Source organism: Poeciliopsis prolifica, unplaced genomic scaffold (assembly GCF_027474105.1).
Source record: "Poeciliopsis prolifica strain line A6 unplaced genomic scaffold, Auburn_PproV2 SCAFFOLD055, whole genome shotgun sequence".
Taxonomy (NCBI): Eukaryota; Metazoa; Chordata; class Actinopteri; order Cyprinodontiformes; family Poeciliidae; genus Poeciliopsis; species Poeciliopsis prolifica.
This window is the reverse complement of record NW_026562430.1, coordinates 901,292-928,638: the sequence shown is the minus strand read 5'-3', so window position 1 is coordinate 928,638 and position 27,347 is coordinate 901,292. Positions and strand designations below refer to the sequence as shown.

General features: G+C 38.8%; 1 protein-coding gene across 2 annotated transcripts in view; it reads left to right on the top strand.

The window, feature by feature from the left end:
• Window positions 1–27,347, top strand: part of LOC129379073 (interleukin-1 receptor accessory protein-like 1) — a 185,347-nt gene that overhangs the window by 97,700 nt on the left and 60,300 nt on the right. For both annotated transcript variants that reach the window (XM_055059651.1, XM_055059650.1), the window contains exon 6: window positions 10,552–10,626. In XM_055059651.1, coding sequence (XP_054915626.1) covers window positions 10,552–10,626 — 75 coding nt within the window. The remainder of the gene's footprint in view (window positions 1–10,551; window positions 10,627–27,347) is intronic.

Below are 27,347 nucleotides of genomic sequence, written 5' to 3'. Positions count from 1 at the left end.
CTGAAGGTTGTAGTGTTGGAGGTCAGTATGGCAGTTGCAGTATTATAACACTTTAAGGTATGTGGCTGTAAAACAACAAAATATAAAAATGTTGTAGGTTCAGCACATTGCAGATGAGCTTTAGCACATGATTAATTCAATTAACAGCGTTTTTTTTGCTGCAAAATCTTTGCTGTTGTAATAGATTATTCCTATTTCAAAAACTTGTATTTAAAACTCTGTTCTGGTTAAGTTTGATTAACCTGAACTTCCTAAATGCTGCATGTTATTTATTTCTACTTATTAGACCTCAGGATGCTGTTCAACTCTACTTCAGTCAAAATTAGTTTAAACTCAGTGCTACCTGACAACCTGAACTGAATTTTTCCATTTTACTCCCACCCTTGCCGACTAGTGTCTTGCAATTATCTTGTGCTAAAGTCCAGTGAACTAAATAAACACACCAAGGAGGGAGATCGGAGAATGTGATAGGTGCCAAATGCTCGGCTAACTAACACCGCATAGATTATCAGGAATCAGTCGGCCGCATTAGTCATATTTCACAAAGCTGTGAGGATATTATTTGATAAGAGCTCAGTGTGCAGCATTTAGGTGCTCAAGGCAGCTGCATATTTATCAGGCTCTCTGTTAAAAACCGAATAATGAGTTGCCCTGAATCAGTCGAGGCTCAATAGGTTACACCAGGACAAGGAGGTTTTGGTTGCTTCTCTGAAAGTAATGTCACGGTTCCTCTCATAAACCGGCCTCCTCTCTCTTTTATTCAACCATGGATTCTTTTGTCGCTTTGTTCCAATCTCGCATTTCATTATTTATGCAAGTTTTCAAGCACAGTGTTTTCTCTCAGGCATGTCGTAGGCAGGTGTGATGAATCATGCACAGAAGCTATGCTACATTTAATGTTCCTAAGATTTGCTTAGGCCAGCCTGCAGATCGTTACTCTGATCTCTGCTCGGGCTATTATACCAATATCGCTCATGTACATCTCGCAACTATTGCATCACTACAGTTAAACGTGCCCTCAGGCTCGACATGAATTTTATGCATTGGTCACTAACGCATAAGTGGTCGATGGATGGCTGCAATCAAAGCTTAAATGGTCGCAAGAAAAATGTTGAATGAAGGAAGCACTTAAGGTTTTTTTTCCCCAATCAGCTGGATGTCTGCTTGGTGTTTTATTGTGCACTGTCATGTGTCTCCTCCAAATTAATTAGTGTTAACTTTTCCAAACTATAAATTCTTTCTCGCTAAAGAGCCTTGTAAAGATTCAGGTGGGCTCGGCAGTGGATTAAAATGAGAAATAGCTCAACTTCGTCCCTGTCAAAGTCTCGATTTTCTCTTAGCAAAGTGTAGACTTGCATTTGCATGGAGGAATAAATCTCTCTGGAAACTGAGTTTGTGTTTTACAATTATAATACTTTCTGCTGAACACAAAATCACATTTGGACACATTGTACTGGAAAGTTATGAGTTTAGACATGAACTTGAAGTTAATTCTCTGAATGAATGTGTCTTTTAGGAAATCCTTCTGTTTTTTTGTGAAATTGGTCATGAAGTTTTCTTAAAAAGGTCTATATGCGCCTTGAATGTTTTTTTTAAATTATGTAATATTGAGCTTCAATGTATTTGGATTGGGATTTTATACAACAGACCAACACAATGTAGTGCATAATTGCTAATATGAGACAAAATGATTCTAAATATAGAACATAAAATTGTTTATATCAAAGCAATTGTTTTAAACTTGAAATGTTACCGATAGCACTATCACCATGCTTGTAAACATTATGCTCAGTGAGAGAGTTACATAAATCCTCCATACATTCTCTGTTTAACATAACATCCAGCTACATAATGTATGGTAAATAAAAAAGCCACCCTCTCTACAGATAAGATCTGTGAGATGAGGGATCTGCCGAGCTACACGATGATGTTTGATTTTGTCCTTGGGAGCAGGACTGCAACACTAGAAGAAACATTTTTCGAGCTGTAGGAAGTAACTTGTGAAATCTTAATTAAAAGATTGTATCAGACAGACTTTGCTTATGGAAAATAGGGAAATAATGGACTTAAAAGACAAGTTTTTACAGACGAGGAAGAGAAATAATTTACTCTACAAATACAGCAGGAATCAGAGATAACTTATTTGCTGCGGGTGGAGAACTGGCGTTTTTTAATATCCACAGCAGTGAAATTTTATATAGCCACTGCTGGGGCTGCAGAGTGTCATTTTGTGCAAGATCCTTCATCTCCTACATTTTCTTTGCTGTTTTTACTCCTCTTCATGCGACGAACAAGATATAAGAAATCCAGTCATGTTCAATTAGCTTACAGATTTGCAACTTCATGTCACTTTATGTGCAATGTTGATGTCAGCCTAACTTCTGCAGAAAGTCATGAGGAACTGCTGTCGAAAAGGGGGTTTTGGTCAGAGAAATACCCAAAATACCAGAAAGTGACCCACAAAACATGCAGTTTTTAGGGTAAAAACAAGAAATAGAGAGGAACTATGGGATGTAATCCAATTACAATCCAGTTGTTTATTCACAGTTGTGAAGAGCAACTTGTGAAGATCGTAATGTGAATTTCAGACTATTTTCCAATATTCTATTATCTTTTTGTCCCATTTTCTGCAGAATGATTAAGATTTTATTATTTTGCAGGATTTTATGGTATGACAACAATCAGAATCACGTAAAATGTAAAATTAGGATCTTGAGATGAACTATGTCATGAGCATATTTATCAGAAAAACTAAATTCTTCTTTGTACTTCATAGTCGACCTTGCTCAAAATAAGTAACTCATGATTACTAAGGTATTGCTTGTCGAGTGTGTAGATTTAAAGCTAAGATAAACATAAAGCAGAGCTTGCTGAAAATGCAGTAAATGGGCAGAAATTGTGAGTCAACAGTTCATTTTCTTTGGCTCTGCCGTATAAAACGAAATGCTTGAATGTCCTTGTGTTGTTTCTATTTCTGTTTTGAGTGTAGCAGAGCAAATGCAGAGGCCACCGCATTGTTTCTGAGCCTTTCTTAAGGCTACTTCAAGTTTATTTTCACTTCTAAGTTTTCTTTTTTGTCATCTTCAAATGGGTCAGATATTATGGGAAGTGGAACAAAGAAAAGTTATGAATTTGTGATGAATAATTTTACTATCGGCATCAAAAGTTAAGAAAGCTTTTGTCAAGTTAAGCCGTACTTTTCCAGCTGTGGGTGTGATTCATGAGGAAATGACTGATTTAATCAATACAGCATTAATCATCTTGATAGTCTGATAACCTATCTGCTGCCTGTCATTCTGCGTCGAGGCCGGACGCCCTTTGTGCCAGTTTGAAGTCGGGTGTTCTCACAGTTGATGTGTGTCGCTGAAGGACACTTAGCATGTTGCGTGACCATAAAACTTTCTTGACCCCTTCAAAGACTAGCAAGCTTTTCTTATTGCCAGACATCCAGCAGAGTTGCAAATAATGTTGACATGCCGATAAGTTAATATTAATTTTAACAGCTCAATTCATCAAGCTAATGCAAGAATAGCTTTTTACTGTTAAATACATGACAAGTATTTGTAATATTTGTTCAGTAAAAACAAATACATGTTAAAATGAGTTTGCATTTGTAGTGTGGCAAACACTTTAAAAGATTTCACTTGTAGTTTTACCTGAAAGTCCATATTTTTAAAAATCCCATTGACTCTGTTTCATGCAGTGAGCCCAGCTGTGAGTCTATAGTCAAACACATCCCATGATGCCTAAAAGGCATCTTTGCATTGATGGCACCCAGTAGATCTTCTTTCTCGCCTTCAAATCTGATGTTTGTGTTTTTCCTCAGCTCGCTTTCCTGTTCAAACTATCTGTAACATCTGGGAAAGTCTGGTTCGAAGGCTTCTGGGTTATTTCCCGAAGGTATATTTGTTTACCTGCAGTAACATGTACAGGTTTGTTTGAAAGCCTTGAAATGTTTTACAGCCATAGTTGAGATATTCCTTTAAACATTTTTGTAAAACCATTTCACAGCTTTCAAATAAAAGAGGAAAGTAATTCCAGTAATAAAGCTATACCAATACTTTGCGGTTTTAAATCTTTCATGGCGGTTCGAAGGCCCGTTGTTTTTATTCTACTATTGAATTAAGTTATTATTTTCTTCAGCCATCACAAATTCAATCTAAAGCGTTTCCCACTTCTGGCAAAATAATCTTTTTAGATGTTTTTGATTTAAAAAGAAACAACAAGCAAGTAAACAATTTTTCAAGCTTTTATAGTACATCCCTACTGTACCACTTATATTGAGTGATAAAACATTTACACTTCACATGTTTCTCGTTTTATTGTCGGCTGTAAGTAAGCTAATCACTGCTTGTAGCTACTCAGCTGGACCACTCTTGAAATGATCCATGCTGGTTAGGGTGTGTAGACTTTTTCAAGTCTCTTCACTACCAAGCAGCTGTGTGACTCGGGTATTCCTGCAGAGGAAACAGTCCTCTATAACATCTGCGAATTGGTCTGTGCCAATTCTTTTCTTATCAGTGTGAATGTTTACTGCGCTTTAACTTTTCATCTGAGTCAGTTTCAAACATACGTCTCATTATTACACACCCCAGTGTGAACCATACCCGCCTTTTTTAGTAATTATGTGGAGTGTCTTTCCACTGGAGAGTGTATTCGCCCTTGCTATTCCCAATGCCTGCACTTATGTGATTTATATGATTTCCCCAGAATATATTGCCCTATCCTGTGGGCCCTCTCATATTCAATTGTTTTGATGGATCTTCTGAAACAACACTCTTTTCAATAAGAAAATATCCTCTTATTATGTTCTGCTTCTGCAGTTTCTATATTTATATTTTTCAACAACTGTCCTCGGAGAGGCGTGCGTTGTCATTTTTATCCAGCGGTTCATTTTATTTTTCGGCGCCTGCAAAAATCACAATTTGAGCTTGGAGAGTCCTCTGGAGCATCTGTGTTATTTTTAACAAGCAGTATACTGTTTCAGCTGAAAGATTTATCTATTATATTTTAAATATATATTATCTGAAACTCAGCAAAACACACAGAGGTCAACTAGTTTTTTAATTACAATCAGTTTTGCTGCCAGATGTCTATCAGCACACCAGACTGGGAAATGGTTCCCCTCTGACTTTAGATTTTCAGTCAACTAAACTTCTTCAGGCCAAAGTTTAGTTTTGAAATGATCTTTTTCTGTTAAGAGATTCATTTTTTATTTGGATCTTTGCTTGAACTTGCGCTGTTGCTGAAAAATGTCTTCTAGCAAACACCTGAAGGTTTGAGTTCAGAAAAATCAGATTTGGCTATTGGGACCAGTTCTTGTGTGAATTGTGGCCAAATTTCTATTTCTGTGAATCATAAAACATTCAGCTCAAAGATTTTTTTTTTTTTTTGGAGATTTTGGCAACTGTAGTCCATAGGCTAGATTTACAGATTTAGATGTATTTTGGAGACACGTCTACATTTTTTAACATCCCTCTTTCCTCATATTTTCTCCACTTAGCTGCCTTTATTATTAATGTTTTTGTAGCCTTCTCCTAAATGATTCATTTTCTTCAATGAGCAAAACACATAGAGGTCCACCTGCTAAAAAAAGGGAAATGCTGTTGAATTTATTTGAGGTTCACTAGTTTCATAGTATAAAACTCAATAAGATTGAGGTTTTATTTTATTTTAAGGATATGCTTGCTCATGCAGCCATGAAAACATTTCTTTTCTAGAGTGTTCACTTGATCTCTGTACATCTTGCTGCACAATCCATAGATGTTGCAGCATCCCAACACAGATCCCATCTGTGTAGCTGAAGAACAGCATCCACTCCATCAGGGACTGTGTTAATTCTGACTCTGCTTCATTTCACCTGCAGCCCTCCAGCAGATGTTTCAGGGCAACAGCTGAAAGTCGTTTTACCACAGCTATGAAATTAAAAACATCCCACGCAGAAACATCCGCGGCAGCGACACCCTCCTCATGTTTACCAGACAAGAGGTAACTTTGTTCTGCCATTACTGCGTGTGAAGCTGCTTTTGCAGAAGGAAACGTCTTCAGCTTCCACGTGGCAGTGGAAGCACTTCTGGCTTAGCTGAGGTCACATTAACTATTTATAGCTGTATTTTCCACACGGTTGACCTCTTTATTAGGCCATGAAAAAAGACAGGTGCACAATAATACTTTGCAAGTACTTTACTGCCTCTCAAAATTTTATGGACTTCCAGATGCAACACAGTAAATATAGCATTAGTTTCCTGTGCTAAGTAGTTAACTCCAGCAGATCACAAAGGCATTGCTCCTTGATAGCATCCATTCATCTTTTCTGTAAGGAAACTCTGTTTCTTTTCCAAAACTCTAACATCCCCTGACAGCTGCAGGGTTGTAAAGTTCCTTTCAGCTTCAGGCCAGAGTCTGTAGACAATCATTCCACCTCATCCTGTATTTCAGACTTCTAACTTTCCCCTTATGTGGTGTATCTGCTCAAGTGTTTGGTCTTAGCTGGACTTATAACTCTTATTGTATAGGTAACTTGTTTATTTGCAGTAATAAGTGGGAAGTTTTGAATTGTGATCATGCAAAACCAGAGTTTGTGTGGCCCTGCAGCTTTTCAAAACCATTCCATTTTCAATTTTTGTAAGTGATTAATATGATAACATGTTTTGCTTTGACATTTTCTGCTGAAAACTTTACAAAAGAATTTCCATAACACTGTGAAGACAGTAGCTTAATACAAAGTCTTGAAGATTTTCATTTATCCTTGATGAAAACTTTGACAGTTTTCTTGATTCTTTGTTCTACTCTTTTGAGAGACAACTTGACGAAAACAGAAAGATTTGCTCTGAGTGCAAAAAAGTTAAAATAAAAACTTTTGTTGTTCACAACAGTAAGGTTTGAAATAAAAAGTGCTTTAAAAATGTTGCAGAACAGCATTCAGAGCTGAGTTTGCAGTAGTGTGATTCTACCTCTTGACAACTCGAGGTAATAAGTTCAGATGAGTTCAAGAATTGTTCTTAATCTGAAAAGATTTGTTCAATAAATTTCAGAATATTGTTTCCAGAATTTGCTTAAATTAAGGATCCAACCTCAGATATTAACACCAAACAACCTCTAAGAAACATAATTTATGCTAACTTCAGTTTTGCAAATGACTTGTTCCCCTAAAATTCTATATTTAACTTACACAATTTTCTTGAATGCTTTTATAATATAAAATGAAATAGTGATTGTGTTTAATTTACTTAATGTTAATCCTTTTATTAAAAAAGGCTTTTTTAAAATTCAGCAGTTAACATTATAATAGCTCCTATATTTTATCTTTAATTGAACTATTGAATTTAACATGTTTTATGGACATAAAAGATGTTTTACAAATCAAAAGCACATAACCTCACATGCAAGCTAAAGCTACTTTGGTTACTTTGACATAGTTTCATGTTGTAATGGTATGTTATGAGTGTAATAATGTAGCAAGGCGAGTAAATATCCTCTTTCCAGTCGACCTTATTCATATTTCCCTCTATTTCTTAGGGGAGGGTTAGGAAGGCACTGATCTGTTCTGCTTTGTACCGAATCTCAGTCCAGTCAAGAAGCTTTGGGATGCATTGAAAAAGAGGAGCTGAGCGACTTTATAGCGAGCAAAATTTCTGACAAAGGTTTTTCTAACTTCTACGCAAACCTGGAGGATGAGCAAAAGCCACGTTTAGCTACATTTTTCCCACAATTCCAATTCTGAGCAGGAAACGAAAAAAGATTCCTGGTAGTCGAAGCTCCAACATGGTTGGCTTGAGGAGGAGAGAAAAGATTTTTCCTCTGCATCATCTGTGACTAACAAGGTTTGCCTCTCAAGTTGCTTGAAAACTGCTTTCATTTATTTGCTGCAGTGGAAATATGCAGTGAGTACACTGCATCGTTTCTTTAATGATCTCGAGCTCACACACACACACGCACATATGCTTTCCCCTCTTAATCTATGTCTGCTGAAGTGGTCTTTAATGAGGTGTGAACAGAGGACCACAACCCTTTCCCTTCCTCCCTCCCTCCTCTCCCACTATTTCATCTTCCTTCCATCTCAGCCATGAGAGGCGACTGAACCAGACAGACAGAGCTACAAAGACGCACAGCGAGCGGCACATCGACAGGCGCGGGGAGAAAAGGTGACGGCGGAGTTAATGGGAGAGAACAAGGTCTCCCTTTTTTCTGTTGCATTACTCCATCCCTCCATCCATCATCATGTGATCACAGCGAGAGTGGATCACAGGCTCTGCAAGGGACACTTTAAAGATGTTCTCTCAGGCAGCAACCAACTTCAGGCTTTTAAAGTGTGTGGGATTGTGCGCGTCTGAATGGGATTATGCTGTTTGCACGTTGGGGAGCAGGTCAGACTGGATGTACTCTGGCCCCCCCAGCGAGAAACCTGCCCACTCCCACTCATAATAACCCCACCCACAGCGTTCTGGTTTTGTTGTGGGAGACCAGCCAGCTTTACTAATGCGCCTTGAACTTGTCTCTCTCGTGTGTGGATGTGAGTTTACATGCCTTCCAGCTTGATGGGATCCGACTGACTAACTCATCAGCCACATGCCCTTGATTTGGATGAAGGGCAGGATTTGTATTAGAGTTAAACAGCCTTCTCCTACTTTGTTACCTTTGGTTTCCAAATGAAGCCTTGCCTGCCAAGAACCAACCCTCGGAGCTTGTTAAAAAACACACCACAACTTTGATTACCTTCCAGGGTTGGGATTTCACCTTCAACTCATGGAGCGAACTCTGGAAATCCAATCTAGCCTCCGTATTGGAATTGAAGGGAGGCTCTGCAGAGTATTTGTAATATGTCTCAGGGCATGACTAACTATAAAACAACGAGAGGCCTTCCTCTCCTCAGTTTTAATCGGGATAGACAGAGCAAATGTGATGACACACTGTTTTAACTTGGATTTGGAGAATTTCTCTTGTAAAGAGACGATGAAACCCCGAAGCTGGGTGCAGGGGTCCCAGATGGAAAAAAAAAGAAAATGATAAATGTTTTTGTGGATCTTGAATTGATTTCCACTCCCAGCTAAAGCTGCTTCATTCAATATATTTGGTCTGATGCTATACAGACTAACCAATCAGATATTGACGTCTAATTAGTGCCTCACTGTTGTAGTTTAAACTATTTCATAAAATAATTCAATGAATGCTCAAATATTTATTTATAATTTTACTCAAAGTAGTCAATTTTAATTAATTTTACATCAAATTATTTATGTGCTTCATAAATTATTGACAGTCAGCTATTTAATTCATTTATTTGCCAGCCAGAGGAAAATGTTGGAAATCAAAGTTGAGGTTGTTTCTATTTCTCTATTTCCACTGCTGTATGAAAATGAACCTGATTCTGGCTAAAACACTCAGATTCTGCCAAATCATTTACTACGGAAAAATACATTTAGACCAGCAAAGTTTGTGAAAATTGTACTTGACCCTGAAACTCTGGATTTCATTGCTAATATATGTTTTGGAGGTTTTTTTGTTTTTTCGCTCTGGTTACAGATAATGTGATTTAAAAGTTTTGCTTCATAGGACAACAAACCACATTTTGTCTATGCTTTATGCATATCTAATAGTTTTTAAAGCATGTTCAACTTCCTGTTCTCTTCAATTCCAGATTTTTGTAGATTAAAAATGGCTTCAGTGATTTAAATGACATTTTAACTTTTACTGATTGGAGAGTAAAAGTTAACACTCAGTGCAAGCTTTGATACTGTTAGTCATATAATCTCTGTGTTGCACTGTGTTGTCATGAAAGTTACTGGAAAGGTTTAAAACGTAGCGATCCAACAGAACCTCATCTATCAGACCGGGGATGCATCTTCTTCACAGATCTCGCTTTCTTGTGGGTTTGGGTTGTTCCCGGGATTTATCCATTGTTCAGTTTTTTTTCTTAATCTATATTTCATATTTGCACCACTTTAACAAAAACCAAAAAAACATGGCATCTCATTTACTGTTACGCAGATGACTTGGAGATTCACATAACTATCATACAGGGAACACAGTCCAAGTCAAAACAACAACATTCTCTCCACTTTTCTCAATCTAAGTGCCTGATTAGTTTCTCAGCAGCTCTCTAAATAGTGTGTGCATTTGAAAGGGAAATGTTTTACAGCAGCTGCGATCCACTTCTTAACTTCTCTTGAGTTTTTATTAGTGATAAAGCCACATTTTCACTAAATATTTTCAGTCCAAGACACTAAGACAATGTAAATACCACTTAATTTGTATTGCATCCAAGTCCAGGCCGTAGCATCATCACTTACACAAGGAGCGAATTGGATTAGTGCTGAGTAGTGCTGCTGCTGCTTTGGACTTTGATGTTTAACGCTTTGAATTGCTAATTCAGAATCCTTGTAATTTATCCCCTTTTGTCCTTCCACTGTTTAAATATAATATTTTATTTGTTCTCATTTTAATGCAGGCCTTAATGTGGTCTTTAATGAATAAATCATACTCCTACAGTCCACTGGGGGAGAGCGAAGAGGATGTTTTAATGTGTGCTCCATTCTGCTTGCCTTTTCACAGCTCCCGTGACAGACCAGGCGCCAAAAATCCTGTTTCCCTCAGAGAGCCAAATGAGCATCATAGAGATGGCACTAGGTAAGGAAACATGTTGCATTCCCCCACAGTGATTGCCTGCTTTTTGTTTGTCGCTGGAGCGTGCGTTGTCTGTCTGGTGGCAAACGGCTGTTCATCACAAAGGAAAGTTCTTCCAAAGTAGTTTTCGTTCTACTTACTTGCGAGACATTTGCAATCTTCTGTACAAAGTTGGGGGGACTTGCTTGTATCAAGTTTTTGCTTAAGTTATTCCTCACATATAGTGCAATTTTGCTTTTTTGTGTATTTGGTGTGTACTATGCAGTTACACTGCTGTGCAAATTTATTCATAACCCTTTTTCACATTTTGTCACATTATAAACCAAAATGTCTGTGTATTTTACTGGGATTCTCATTTGATTGACAGAAAATCTAATTGTGATGTAGAAAAAATGTATTAATAGTTTTCAAAATCAAATAAAACTCTGAAATGTATGTATAATCTTTTTACATGAATACCCCAAAATATTTTCGGAGATTTGAAAAACTCTCGATAAAATATATTGTAAATCCGAAAAGTTCAATTGGTGTAAATAATTTTGCATGGCACTTTAACCGCATCACTTCCTGCTGGTTTTTACCAACCTCCTTCCTCAGCACCGTATGTTGGATATTATTGCCTCCGACCCAGCGCAGTGGAGAAGGGGGGGGTGAACTTTTAATTGTTTTGAAACCAAGGCTTTCCTTGAGCTGTCACTGCTATACTTACCTCATTTTGTAATTTATGAAGCTCAGGTTTTCTTGCAGAGCTGCAAAGACTTGACTGGAAGTAACCACACAGAGCTCAGTTGAAGGTTTTCAATTAGTGTTCTTTACTTTGTCGCTCTTCCGTGAATGGACCTTGAGTGTTCTGCAGGAGAGGTGGGAGAAGAAGCAGCATGAGTCATGTCTCATATCTTATTATGAAAAGCAGTGATTCAGTGCATTGATGAAAAATATCTGCTGGCCTCTCCTTCAGTGTTCCTTCTCTCTGTTCAGTTTTTACCTCATTCTTTTGTGTTTTGACTACTTTCTGCACAGTATATGGGGGTTGTGTTTTCTGGACTGGAATAAGCGAATACATAGTCTCTTCATGTAAACATCAAGCTGATAATATGAGCAATATTTCCTAAGTGATTACCTCACGTACTTCCTCATGTGGCTCTCTTGGTTCTCCAGTATGCGCTCGTCATTTGCCTCACCAGTTTCCATCCAGCGGCTGGCTCATGGGGGAATCCGAGCTTTGTGCCTTATTGGACAGAAGCGCAGCTGTTGCCGGATGGGAAAATGGGTCATGATGGAGGCTTCCTTTGAAGTAAATTTGTCACGGGCTATGAACACAACAGGCTTGTGGAGGTAAAAGGTGGCAATCAGAAAATAGGCGCAAATCATTGTGGCTTTTAAGTGATGATGGATAAAAGCCTTTCTGGCTGTTTTCATCTGATTAAGTTTTCATAGAGGGATGATGGGGGGGGTTTCAAACCCCATTACCTGATAGCTGTGATAACAGACTATAATACATAAAAGACATATGTTGATGTTCTACCTCTGCCTTTTCTTTTTGTTGTTTTTTATTCACCTCAGTCGCTTAAATTGACTTTCATTTGGATTTTTTGTGTGTTTTTTGTCCAGAATTGATGATTCTTTGTTTGTTTAGTTCCAGTCAGAAATCTATGTTCTGGTTATTTGGTGATTTTTATTACACTCAGAAGGAAACTGGATTTCCTCCTGTCCAAACGTGGTCATATTTATACATAAATTATCAGACATGTTGATATGTTGGAAAGTTGTTTTTTCTGTCTGTCCTTTGCCATGAGGTGCCATGTTGAACTCCTTGTGACCAGTACAAGAGCATGTGAGCGTGATCGCACATTTAACACACCTGCTCCACGTTCACACCTGAGACCCTGCAGCACTGAGTCATACAACGCCAGGGAGGGGAAAAATGGTTTTTCATTTAGGGCCTGCTCAGTTTTGTTCCCAGTGGCTTAGACATTAATGTTTGTGTGTTGAGGTATTTTGAGAGGTGTACTGGAAAGGTGCAAAGAAGAAACAAGAATCTGCTGATATTTGGAGAAATCACTTAGTTGTAGAGAACATGTGGCTAAATGAAGTTTCCAACTCTTTCAGTTTTTGATTAATTTTTCTAATTTAATTTTGTCCAGTTCTTCAGATGCTGAGGCTCTCACATGCATTCCTGTTGAGAAGTTGATTTAGTTTCAAAAATACTTTATTGATCCCAAAGGGAAATTACATAAAAAAGCTGAGACACAAAATGCTGTGTTTGGTATTTATAATGTTATTGTCATTGTATTTTCCATTTGTTTTGTATTTCTTCTTTTAACTTCCACACTTTTATCTTCCTTCCTTGTATCTGTACTTCATTAATTCACTCAAGTTTCTGTTGTTGCTACATTCAGCCACAGTAGCTGCCAAAGTGTCAAAGGAAACTTTTAGCATGTTAATGTCAGATATCAACACTAAAATGCTAAAACTCTAGGAACTCTGGGAAGTGGAGTCTCTGAAAAGTCTTGAATGTTTTCTTGAAAATGTGTTGGAACCCACTTAATGCTTTCTGGTTTATTGGAGTTCTGTGCAGCATTTTTCCTCCATGAAATCTGAAGACCCAAATGTCAGCTAATTAGACAGGAGAAGAAAATAAAACAGGAGACAAGAAAGGCAAACATTGAGAGGTATTTTAGAAGAATAGAACAGAGGAAAGGGCAATTAATCAACGCACACTGTTCATCCCTGCCTTCCTTCACGTTTCCTCTCACTTCTAATTGATCAAATTTAAAATGCATGATTAAAACATGTTGTGCAAATGTTCTGCTCAGCCCTTGGTGGGTGATCTTTCCTCCGCTTTCTCAGTGGGACCAATCAGATACAGTTGGAGTCTGTAATTCAGCCTGACACTTTGCTGCTTTCTTTCTGTCTTGTGCACATGCACAATAATTGACTGCAGACCTGCTGCAGAGCGAGTCGGCTCCCACAACACCACTAATGTGTATGATTTGTAATCTCTGAACACTCTGACATCAGGGTGATTAATTTCTTAATGTGTGTAGGTTTGTGGTATGTTCCCCTGTTGAACGAATCCAACAGAAGACGTTTGGAACTTAGATCGTTCAGCATGTCTGTCGCCTTTATTGCACTGCTCTTTCTGACAAAATTGATTTGCGATCACTGTTTTCTGTGCAGAACTAATCATCAGTCTGTCTCTTTATTTATCTGAGAATGAATTCCTTTATTCATACTGTACCTCGAAATTCCTTTGCGATTTTGATTGCATCCTTCCCTGGGATGTAGCACTTTGTCCCCCTGATACATGACACTGCAGTAAATTTTCTGCATTCGCTCCAGAAACGAAATGAGGTGACAGTCACTTCTTGTGCGAAATTCTTTGTAAATCTTTTTCTAAATTTAAGCAACACCTCCTTCGGGTATTGTTCTTCACCATCAAGCCGTGATATTCATGCATCTCATGGGTTGTTCTGTGTCTAAGTAATTAAATAGATTTAATCTATTCACTTTCCCCCAAACCCACTTTGTCGTTTTGTGCCTCGGCTGGTGATTTGCTTTGTTTCACACAATGATTTTTTGGAAGTCCTCGGGGACTGGGAGTGAATTTGTAGTTTTTAGTCAACAACAGGCAGCAGCTCATCCATAAATCTTTGGGAAAAATGGCAAGTATGAACTGAAGGTCAGGGATGCGTCACTTGACATTTAAGTTTTAGGTCCTCTCTTGTTTTCTCAACTTTTGACCATTGTTATTTGAGCGCTAATACTGACCTTGTCCAGAATGATCCATGTCTCTGTACATATGTAGTGAGACAGTTGTATTTGCATTGCACAAATGGACCTCATTCAAACCTCATTAAACAAAATATATCGCAATTTGTTATGAAATTTAGATACACTACCACTTTAAAACTACTGTTACCCCCATTAGGTAGAATAGAAGCTTCTTTTAGCTGTTTGCACATTTCCTCCATTGCTAAGTCTCACTCTGAAGAGATAATAAAGCCAGCAGTGTAACCTGCAAAAGTTACTCCAGCTAAAGATATTAACTAAGCATAATGCATTCAGCAAAACAACCACAATCATAAAAGTCTCTGGTCAATACTAATTAAATTTACATTCATTTTGATAAGTGTGTGGAGGTAGAGTGAATAAGCTTTTTAAGGCGTCCGTCTTCTTTTCCTTTGTGTACACTTGCAGTAATTAAAATTTTACAACACTTGCTATAAAAATTAAGAGCTAATATATGCAAGCTTTATCTATCCACTTGTAGGAATTTATACAATGGTCAAAATAGTTCAAGAGGTTCAAAAGACGTTTTTTGAGATGAAAAATGTAAAAATCACTTTGATCGATAAAAGCAGAATAATAGTTGTGCAGGAAAAAGAATTAAACGCATCAAAATCCAGTAAAGACTGAAGGAAACGTTCTTCCAGAATAGGGCTTATACATGCAGGCAATATAAATGAAATATCTCAAAAAAGAAATGCAGGATTCTGTTTTCATGCTCTTCAATGGAGAAACCAGCATTGCTTGCCTCAAATTCCTTTTTTTTTCCAACTCCCATGGTACAGAACAGAAGGTCCTCTTCTGTGCTTGTTGTTTCACTCGGTATCTTCTCCGCACAAACGTTTCCCTCAGCTCAGCCTCAGCAACACCTTTTCCTAATATCACACACATTAACTCTCACACACCAAACAGCCTTTACTCTAAATGTCACAGCCTCGGCAGAACGCTCCATCGATGCCAAAGGTTCAGAGGCCCCAGGATCAATATTACATCATTTCTCTCAATTAGGGCATATTTATTCCCCCCTTGAACCTCCGAGTTATTATACATCTGTGAGTGATCCTATCTGCATTCGTGGCAAGCTTTCAGGAGAGTGGATGCCCTGCGGGACGGGGAAGACAGAGTGTGATAAACATGAAGGGAGAAGGAAAGAAAGAATAAGGAGTTTGGGCAAAAAGTCAGAAGAAAAGAGAAAAAGTGAACAAATTCAATAAGGTTTCATAGAGGGAATGAAATATGATGGTGTCATACCTTAGGTTATTACAGATGAAAGTGGTTACAAGACAGCACACTGTCCCAAATGGTTAATATGCCCCACAGTGTGGAGGTATAAATTGTGAATGTCATATTAGAAAGTGGTGGGCTCACAGGCAGACGGTGTAGGGGTTTCCAGGCTAAACGACGCCTCCATTAGTGTATTACATAAGCGTGATAATGATGGGACCGTCACGAGAGCTGATCGGACGGAGGATGCCTAATTTTATTCAGCCATCAAGGTAATCCACCGGAGTGTGACCGCGTGGCTCGGACTTTGTTCGCGTTTTCAGATGGCGCCTGACCTCAAAAGTTAAGCCATCACTTTACATTCCCTGCACTCAGCTCCGCTTACTGACAGCAGAAAATGCAGGAGGAAAAATAGCTGAAGGCTTTGGCTTCCTTAGCCAAAAATAGCACAAAGAAATGGCAAAGGCAGTTGAGTTAAGATGCGCCGGCCTTTGTCCAAGCCAGCAGTGTCTGCTTACTCTGGGCACACCTATTAATCATCAATTGATTAATTTATGGGCATGAAGCTTACAGAAAGTCTGGATTTTGATGGCTTAAGTGTTTTTTTTCTTTTTTTTTTCATTATACCTGGACATCCACACGGGAGAGTAACCCTTCTGAAGTTTTTAAAAAAGTGTTTTATTCAGGAAAGTATAAGCTGATCATTTAAGTTCAACCAGAGAGGACATCCTTGATAAAACAAAAGTTTGAAGTCCTTCATTTATCTTTCACGAATCTTTTACTTTGCTTAGCTGCTGTGAAACAGTTATTCTGAGAGAAGTTTTAATATGTAAACCAAGGCACGATTGGACTGATTGATACAATCAGCTCTTCTCTGATGTTTTCAAGGTAATTAAAAAGCCAGAAGTACAAAAGTTGCTAGATGAAAAGAAATTTTACCCCCAGGATGCACAATTAAGAATGGTTCGGGTTTTGAAGTAGCAGTTGGTGGGATATCCTTTTATCAGCAGCTGGTGGTAGCTGACAGGGTTCAATTGGGTCACATCTTTCTGGGGCTCAGAACTAGCAAATATTATTTATTTTACCTCTCCATGTCTTCAATGGCTTACATGAAGTCATAGGATTTTGCTGCTTGCGATACTTCAGTAGAATAAATACCATCCATCTGCTTGAGAACTATCTGATCTTGAACAGCAGTAACATAATAGACGACCCATCATCACTAATGTTTTTATGGTAAGAAACTTTTGATAAAGCTTTTTGCTAATATTGTGTTAACCAGTATATTTACGGTATTATCTGCAGTCCTTAATAACCTCACATATATTTCCTTATTTCAGTGTTTTCTTGTGGAGCAGCTGCTAACCTATTGTCAGCATGTTTCCTCTGTTTTTTTATATGACTTGTTGATCAACTAAACTTATTTGAAGATGCTACTTGGTATCTTGAAATTGTATCTGATACAGTACAGCGACATCGGAGGTTGAGTTTTGTCAGATAGAGCCAGGAACACCCCAAGATTATATTTTGACACCTCTTTACCTTAAAGTCAAACAACATTGGCCATTATCTGCAAACACAACAATAATCTGGTGTAGTTAAAGTCGGCTCTGGCTGCGTCACTTCAGCCCTGACTCACAGAGATGAATTTGCTAAATAAAAAAATGTTGTAGTTGATTCAATAAAGCACCCAGCCCTTAAACTTCTACACAATCCTCCTTTTTTATATAAACATCCTGGCAGAGAACAGCCAAGGGATAATAGAGAGATGAGTGGATGCAAATGTTTGGAGGTAAACATACCTTTTCACATTATGATGCAAGCTGGTGTTTAGAAAGTTAGATTGCAACTTGCAACTTTTGCAACACCTCTGCAGTTCTAGTTTTTTTGTTTTTTCCACCGAACTATATACAGCCTCAAATGTGACATCTTTGGTCGAGGTTTTCTGGTCGTCTTCAGTGCAGCAGCAGTGTGTAGGACTGTGCGTGCCTCTACAACAAACCTTTGCTCTGTGGTATTTACTCTGGTGGTTTGGGACTTGTTTTAGCACAGTTTATCTTTGGAGCCACAAGTTTTCAACTTGCCAAGATTTTGTTTTGAGCCGGCCTTTCACTGAGCCCGCTGTCTCCCAAGTGCTGCTGCATCACGTCTAGTAACACATTGCAGACAGTGCAGTTTCCATCCAGGTGGTCTGTCAACTGTTCTACCTTAAATCTGAGCAAGTATTTTATTGCTGAAACTCTTTTTTTTCCCCCTCTTCACACTCAGTTTTTGCTGTGTTTCAGCAATCAAGCCGGTTTCACCGCAGCATCATGCAGATTACCATCAGTGCAGAGATGGGCTTAGCAGCTCATTCAACTCCTCTGGGTGTCAGTTTGATACCCAGGAGCCACCTGCTTGAGATTTAAGCAGACCTTTTAGTGTGGCAGTGATTTTTAGAGCTGTGAGATTGCCCCACAGTTAAACCGTAACATCATGGCGTTCTTGAGCTATTTATCGGCCTTCGTGGGAAGAGACTTTCACCTTTTCTTCTCAGGGCAATTTTCTGCATTGTTTGGAGTTTTTCTTGGCCTCACATTTTCTCATTATGTTCATTTTTCAACATTGCAGCAGCCTTTCTTTTAAATTTAGCTCTGACTGCCAAAATTGTAAACCCTGTAAACTTTTTCCTTATCATTCCTTCAGCAGTGCACGTGTGCGGTTGCCAGGTTGATCTAATTGCCCTCACTGTGCTTTCAGCTAAACAGGTGGCCATATTGCTTTCCTTCTGGCTGTATTGATGTGAGCGCGCCTCCAGGTTGGACAGAGATGATAGCGTCTCCTTTCCACCCTGAGCGCGACCTTGATTGGACGCTCCGCATGTACCGTTATTGGTCTCACATTGGCCTTTTGGGCCAACTTTGATTGGTTTTTGTGTTCTTGTGTGTGAGAAAGGCGAGCACAGAGAAAAGAAAGAAAGAGTGCATCCTCTGATGTCTAGCCAGAGAGCTAGGGGGCCGGGATTACTGTCAGGAGGCGAGGGACAGTGGCTGCAAACTTTGGCAAGTGTCGCATTACACATGAGGGCACAGATCCGGCAAATGATGGCTTGATACAGCTGCTGCTTACACAATCAAGCACGCACAGGCAGAATCTTGCATTAAGGCGAGCAGAAGCACAAGCTAATGTTCCCCACATTCACACCCCTGCACACAAGGTCTTGCACAGCTTTCACCAGCTCACAGCATCACCTCCGGGGATTTAAATGTGCTAAAACAAGATGATGTGGTCAGATTTACCCACCCCACAGATAAACACTGTATTCATCTGCTGCATGTCAGGCTATTGTATCTACAGCTGTGGCCCTCTGTTTTGTCTGTGGGCGGGCAGCTTCTGGGAATAAGAATGTGTCAAATGAAGTGTTATGGATATTTGTCTCATAACCACGATGAGTCAAGCAACACCTTGTTTTTCAAGCTTGGGTAAAGAAGCTGTATTTTCTTCTTCAGCTGTAGGAGGGATTATGACACGGTTGAACTAATATCAACCGTGTCATGATGACGACTCTGCAGACCGAAATACTGAAGGATGAAATAGAACCCAACTTTATACAACAGAGCTGTCGTTTTCCTGTTCTAATCCCTGTGTTTTTCTTCTTTAAAAGCAATAATACTGTGCATATGAGGTTTCATTATTTTATGATATCAGTACTTTATATCAAGCCTGCATGGTTCTGGTCTCTGGCAGACTTTCTTATGAGACATAACTCTAATTTATTTGCAGATTTTTTTCTGAGATCCTACCTAAAATATTCAAAAGAAAATGCATCTTTTGAAATGTAACTTGTCTCCTTACAGCCAGGTTGTACTCATTTTCTGACACCATCCAATAATCCTTGAATAATAATTGAGCATTAAGGCCTGCAGTGTGAACACTGCTTTGCTTTGCTTGGAAGTTTTATGTCTGTTTCATTCGAGCAAGCTGTGCAACTGCGTTTTAAAAATCAGTTACTTTAATTTGCATTGCTTGAGATGTTTATGGTTGGAAAAATCTGTTTTTTCCCTAACAATCAAAACATTCTGCCCCGACCCCCTCTAGGATTTAATGTGTGTCGGAATGGTCATTGATGTTACATTTTGGTCTCAGTTTTGCAATTTAGCAAACATCAAACTGCAGACTGAAATACTATCATTATCATTATCCAGAGAAGTCTCTGAAACCGTCCAGCAATGTAACCATTATGGTCACTACCACTGTTGTAATTTTGCCCCAGAAACATTGAATAGGTTCCTGAATTACAGTGCAGTTTGGACACAGCTGTTGAGCAGGCAGCTCCTCATAGAGCATCCTGGATGACGGTCCATAGACACCCTTGCCAAATTGTTATTGTGTGCTATGTGTTGCTGCTCAACACATTGCTTTTGGAAGGTACTAACATGTTTTCAACAGTGAAAACAACAACGTGCCCAGGAATTGTTTTATTGTCACAAGATTTCATTTCTGTTCCTGTTGAGAGGAAACCACAGGCCACGTTGCCAGCTATGTTGGCAATGCTCAGGTTTAATCTCAGAGACTCAGGCTAACTATAACATGCTAGCTTCCTCTTCCTGTAGCGAACAAAGACAAGAATATTTGCTTTGTCTGCAAATTATAGACCAGAAAACCATGTTGAGTGGTTCCCTGTGCGATGCCAGGGTCTTGATATTGATACTAGGTTTTATTTTTTCATTTATAACGTGCATTACTGACTCTCTGGTCCATTAGTTGCTGCAGCAACTAATGGGTTGCAAAGGCTTAAACAATCCATTTTCTATCATTTTCTTTCTCTTGATCATTTAGTTTTTCAGTTTAATTGTCCCTAACAGGGCTGCACGATGCTTTTGTTTTTATGATCACTCTCAGACTCTTAGTGCTTTTAAATGTCTCTAATAGAAACTACTGCCACAGTTGCATGGTTTGTACGCTCGGATTACCGTTTCTATGGCTTTTCTTTCCCATTCTTCTTCCGAGCAACTCTTCCATTTATTATCTACACTTTGAAATGATTTGACATTTGGGTCATGGTGCATTAGCTATCCCAGAAGTACCCACCATATTCCACATATTTTTCTGACACCATCCAGTCTAGTGGTGGTTACTCATTATTTTCTCCCTTTTTTGAAATCCCATATAAACTCAAGAAATGGTTGGCCCTCTTCCACCAACAACTGTGCCACGTTAGGTCACCTAAATACATTTTTATTCTTCTTTCTCACAAGCCTAGATTCCAACATGTGTTGTTTGCAGACTTGTTTCAAATAGTAATTGAACACATGACCCAAATAAAATGTCCAGTGTGTGTATGACATAAATGTTTTTGTGATTCTGTCTATTTGTTGTGGTACAGTGTGTTGGTCTTGAACTGAAAACCTGTCCAGTATTTGCTTTGGATAAAAATCCAGTTGATACATTTCTAACCTTTGGATAAAGTTTGCTTTCTTTGTGTATTTGTGTGTAAGATTTAGCTGCTAAGTGTGAATACTGATATATATTCTGGCAGTGTTACAGTTAAACATTAAAACAAAATGATAAACACAAACTGTTCTCCGCCAAAGGTCAAAGAAGAAGCAGTCCAACCCAAAACGATGGTTCAATGAGTTGCCAGGGGCTTTTTTCCTTTTCTCATCATCTCCCTGTTTCCCAGCATTCTTGGACTTTCCAACCTTCTCATATCGTCTACAAAATGTTTTGCTGATCAGATATTGGAGGTTTTTCTCCTGCAGAACTTGACGGTGTCAAAGTTCGATGCAGTTTTACAACTATTTGAACAAGTGCTAACATTCCTCAACTCACACTAGTGAATTTCTTAAGCTGTAGTTGGCTTGGCAAGTAAAATTTATCTGGGCGGTTATGCTTTGGTTTTGCATTTTTGAAGCCAAAGAGATAATGATTTAAAATACTCTCTTAAAACGGAGTGAGTTTACATAATGCAAAATTTGACTCCTCTTAGTGATTCCTAGAGGAGACACCCAAGGCTTTCCCAGGACAAACTTAATTAGCTTGTTTATGAGAGATGAAGGCGGCAACCTTATGTTCTGCAAACAACATGCTTTCTTGGATGTGTAAAGGGAGAGCATCTCTAACCTATCAACACTACAGAGCTTCAGAGATCCCTCTGGCTGTCGGCGTGGGCGACACCAAGTTGCCCCGGTGTCTGCATGTCTTCTTTTGTGTGTGTAAGAAACTGGAAATCTGGTGCACTCCCTGTAAAAAGCCGTGCATGTGTGTTGAACGTGTCCCAGTTTGTAGGACCCAGAGGTATGACTCATCAGCTATTAAAGCATGATGCAAAGGGAAACGCATCCATGGTCGTGTTTGAGTGAGAGACTGTGCAACGTGTGTTAGGTTTTTGCTTCTTTTTGTGCATTTGCTTTAGTGTGAAGCACAGCAAGACTCGTTGTGAGCCGCAGGGAAAATCGGCGAGTGCTTTCACAGCCAGACCCACTGCCCTCTTGACCATATTGTTCTGCTGTCGTTTACATAACTTGATGCAGCAAATACTTTTAGCATTCATTTGTCATGGATTTAGATGTGATTGCATATTCTGTGCACTGGTGTCCTTTGTTGTCCTTGCTGTGCTGTCAGGGTCACAGCCATTCCTGTCAAACAGAGTTCAAACACATTCAGTATACACATAAAAAAGTTTGTTTCATGTTAATTTCCACAAGTTTTTGCATAAAACAAAATATTTTAGCAGCACTCCAAGTTTATTTTGAACATCAGCAGAAGCAAAGTGTGCGACTTTTGGCATCAAAATAACTTGCTTCTTACCGACCCACATTTTCTCAACTTGTGTATTTCCAACATGCCTTACAGGCAGCTTGACTGACAGCTGACTGAGAGAACTATGAAAAGCAGGAGGTGACAGGCCATGTTTTTGGCTGAATCTTAGGCTTTCGCTTCAGCTGTATTGATTTTTCTTTGTCAGACAAGACAGACATCCAGGATTTTTGTAATCTGAGCTGTACAACCTAAAGATGGTGCTCATTAATGTCAGTCTTGGTTTTATACATTTCTGAAGAGCCAGCTTTTTAGTTGTATTTGCACAGCTCAACATTTGTTTTGTTTTTCTTATTTGTTTTTTTAAAGCTAGTGCAAATTTGCATTCACATTTTGCTCTTTATAAAACAATCTCCCATTGATGAATAATCAGTGAATATTTCCGTCCGTTTTAAACGGGATCGCAATCAAGGTCATCTTTTGAAATTTAAAATTTTGAAGCTTTCGGTAGCATTTGGATTCAGATCATTATGCTTCCCTTGAATACATTTTTTAAAGCCCCTTTTCTCTGCAGGGTGAACTTATTGCTTTTATCCACAGAGGTAAATTCCTCAAGTGAATTACTGAACCCACATCTCTCTGCATGGGGTTTGCCATTCTCGAACATACATGGTTTTGGGGATTCTGCAGTTTTTTTTTTTTTTCCCCTCCTGTAATTGAGTCGGCTGCATACCTCCATGTCAGCTTTGTCAGTGAGCCTATTGTGGCATATCTATGTGCTCATCCAAGTGCTGTCAGTCAGCCAGCTGCTCTGCTCTCGGCCCACGCCTGGTGGAAAGTCTGAGCGTTAGCATCCTGGGATGTTTGTGTGTGTTTGAGATCATGTTGGGAAAAGATGGGAAAAGTCTACGACAACGGGTGCTGGTTTCATTTAACTTAATAATGGTATTGGTACAACCCACTTAATGAGTCACATCATTTTCTGCATGTTAATGACCTTCTTTGTAATTTAGGATGAAATTACAGAGGACTGGTTGTTGAATTAATCATCAATTCTTATTAAATGTTTTTATTGCCTAAAGCTTGAGGGAGGAAAGAGTTTTGTCTCAAGTAGCTAGATACATTAAGGTTCAAATTAGTGCTTTGCAGGTGTAAATGTTTTGCACTGCAGCATTTTGTAGAACTTCTGCGTTGTCTCCATTGCTGAGTTGCATGCAGTAAACATCAAAACCACACCTTTACATGCATATGGATGAATAATCCTCTAGGAGCTTGATTTGCATCAAGCAATTTGTTTATCATTGTTTGATGTGCATAGATTATCATTCAGATTTCAGGCCTTCTCTAATGGAAAACCTGAAGAGGTAACTTATTCAGAGCTGAAGCAGTTTTCAGTGACCATCTAGAATATCTTCCAGGCTCAAGTGGTTTGCTCCCCTTTGGGTTATTTTCAAGTCCCATTTTTATTTTTTTTATTTTGTTTTTGGAAGTTAGGTTTTGCCTGTCCTACTTACTGAATTCCCCGAAGTGAACTCGGGGCTGTTTTTTTCTCAGTCTGATCCAGATTTTTCACCCCTTTTCTCATTCTCTCTGTCTGTTCTCTCACTCACTGTCCGACTCTTTCCTTTCCTGCCATCTGTTCCTGCTTGTGGCATCGCTCTTCCTGCCTTCCTCTTTGCCATATTTCATATTTCTTTTTCTGTGAGCCCCATCTACATTTTCTCTTCGATAGCCGCCTTTTTTTTTTCTTGTTCAGGATTATATAATTATTAGATTTGGAAGTTGAGCTAAGGCACTTATTGAATATGTGGAAGGAAAGAAGAGTTTTGAGGAATTTAACTTGAAAACTTATAATTTCTGCACTGGCAATGGTCCTGATATTTAATACAGTTGCACAAAGCCTCGTCGAGCCTTGAAACTGGGTCTGATCTTGCTTCTTTAATAGACAAACGATTTCCTGATTTACCTACCAGCCAATCAGAAATAGATTTTGGTGTGTAGTTTTGGTAACGGTTTTCCAGAGGGACGTCCCTCGACGCAGCTGAGACAAACAGCTTGTGCGGAGTGAACAATAATTGTAGAAACCAGCTTTTTATTTTGAGAAAACATAAGATTTTATTTACTCTACATCATAAATACCAGCAGGCCAATTGAAGTAGGAATCAGAGCAAAAAGTCTTTGACCATCAGTGGTCAAAATCCAAATGTTGATTCATGGGGTTAAAGTTCATAGAGATTAATTTGAACCATTTAGGAATGAAAGCAAATACTTTAAAAAACAGAAACAAACAAAAATGTTCGATTAAAGACTTCTGAAAACGAGACAAATAGAAACTCTGAGTTCAAATGAAAAGAGCTAAACATCTTGACGCATTTAGAACAACATGAGGAATTTAGTTTTATGTGACTCATTAGAAGCTTTTTCTAATGAGTGGAGTTGTTTGTAATTAGACTCGACTCCTTCAGGAAAGGTGTTTGGATTCAGAGGTTCTGAATGCCAGATGAGAGCATATGTAGCAGCATCCATCTTGTTGGATGATGTGTTACAACCTACAAACTGCAGAAGCTGTTGCCATGGAGAGCCCCCTTTATTTCCTAGCAGTGAAATGCGGCCAATGCCTGAAGCAGTGAAACAAGTGTGTCAGCCGGCATAAAGGCAACGCACTGCATCTGTATACAGCCTGAACATCTTGTCTTTGTTTAATGTACATGTATGTCTGAATGCGTGTACACTACGGTGCTACTGCTGCTTTATTGCCCTGTTGTGGAAGGGTTTTTATGTCTAAACTGCACATTTTCTTGGCTGGAAATTAATGTGCTATTTCTGTTTTGACTTTTCCTGCTACAACTCAGCAGCAGCTAAAGTCTTCATGTAACGTTTTAGCCATCAGAGAGTCTTTTGAAGACTGTGAAATCTGCCTGTCAGACAGATGTATTTGTGTCACGAGGGATTTAGCCGAGAGTGGAGCTGTGTGATCTTGTAAAGCGTGTGTTAATGCAAATGCGTACATGTTTGTGTGAAGTGATGCGTCTGGATGCATGTCTTCATTTGACCTAAACTGAGGAGGTTTTATCAAAAGAGGAGCAAATCAACGTAACCATGACACGATGTAAACTATGTATACATATTTCAGTGGCCAGCTAAAGCATGTGGGTATGAGGGAATGTAATCATAGAGTTAGTTCTCAGTTACAGGATTTACTGAGGCTTATGTATATGTAGCCTTTCATTGCGATTCTTTTTCGCAGGCCTCTGCTTCCACTTTTTGCAACCTGTAGCAACATTAAGACTGTTTTGAGCAGCAAGGGGTAATCATCAATTACACATGCAAGTTCAAAAGCAGGAACAACTTAATGTAATGCAATTCTAGTTAATTCAAGTGTTTTCTAAGACATTTGATAGAAAGTAGGGATCCATTTTGCTGTGAGAGATAAAATATGGCAATGTTTGTTTGTTTTCTGCAATTATGATGCAAAGTTAATCAATTTTATCACCCAATAGAGAAGAAACTTTTTGTTCAACTGAGGTCACGAAATCCTGCAGCAGAGGATAAGTTTCAAGGCTTTCAAGTATTTTTAAATGTACAGTGTATGTGATTTAGGTTCGGAGAGTGAAGTGGCAGAATGTTATAGTTTATGAAAATATGATGATTTGTTTGGCAGAATGTTTCATTTAAATTCTCAATGGAGTCCAAATCGTTAATTTCTGCAACCTCAAATATAAATATACTTCATCTTTTCAAATTAATTAATGTATTTATATACATATTTCTGATGGTAAGTCAAGAGACGCTCCTACACAATTAGTTGGCATATAGATGGTGTCTAATTGTTATCATGAAAACTTTGTGACTCCACTGAACTACACGTTGCTGCATTTTTCCATCAGTGAACTTAAGAGTTCACTGCTCTGTATTTTGAGAAAATACCAAGAGTTTTTTGGATTTTTTTGCTCTTCCCATCTTTAGGTAAGATAAATATAGGTTCCCAATCACTCACTGCTTTGTTCTTCTGTCTTTCCTATTTTGAAAATAGTAGAAAAATGGATGATAAAGTGGATCATGTTCATATTCGAGAAAAGATTATTTTCTTACACTGCTGTTTTCTGCTCTGGATAAACGTGCTGACCCATGCTAATTCTTACAGTGTGCGATTATGCTTCTTCAATAAAAGAGGACTCAACTGTAGCCGAATCGTTTCTTAAAAAGCGTAACATCCTTCTTTCTTCATGTCGATGGAAGAAAAATCTCAAAAGTGAAGCACATTTGAACACGACCTCGCCTGTGTGCTCAGCTCCACTTCTTGACCCTGACATGTCAGCTTCTTCACACTGGCGGGTCTCCATCACCTTAATGGACTTTTAAGCATCATTACAGCCTTCATGACTTTAGCTAAAACACAGCCAAGGTTGTTGAGTCAAGGTGGTCAGGCAGGTGCGTGCGTCACAAGACACAATAGCAACTGATTTAGACAGTTACGGGAGAATAAGTGCAGCATTAATCAAGTGGGAGTATAGAGAAAGGTGGTACATGCTTTAGATGAACAGAAGCTCTGAATAAATGAGAGGGCCTTAAGCCTCATTGGAGGTATTGATTTAGATTGATCCGGTCATCTGTGTTACTTTGTGAGTTAGCAGGATCCCTTGAGACATACTGTACATTTTGTGCGATTCACCTTGTAAGGTCAAGGTTTCAGGCTGTCAGTCCTGAGTCGTTTGGGTAAATCACTCTGTAGTTAGGATTTAAGAGCTTTGCATGAATTTCTATAAGAGAGAAAAGTTTCCTCCTGTCTAATTTCACACTGCTGTCCTACGGCAGGTCAAGCCTTTTCACTTTTCTTTGCTCTTTCATCCCTCTGCCTTTCAGAGTGCTTCTGCCATACATCACTATGTTAAACGGACATCATTCCAGATTTACCGCCTCGTTAAGCATACAGGTCAGCCAACATGAAGTGGCCCCTCCTTTTCCGCCACATA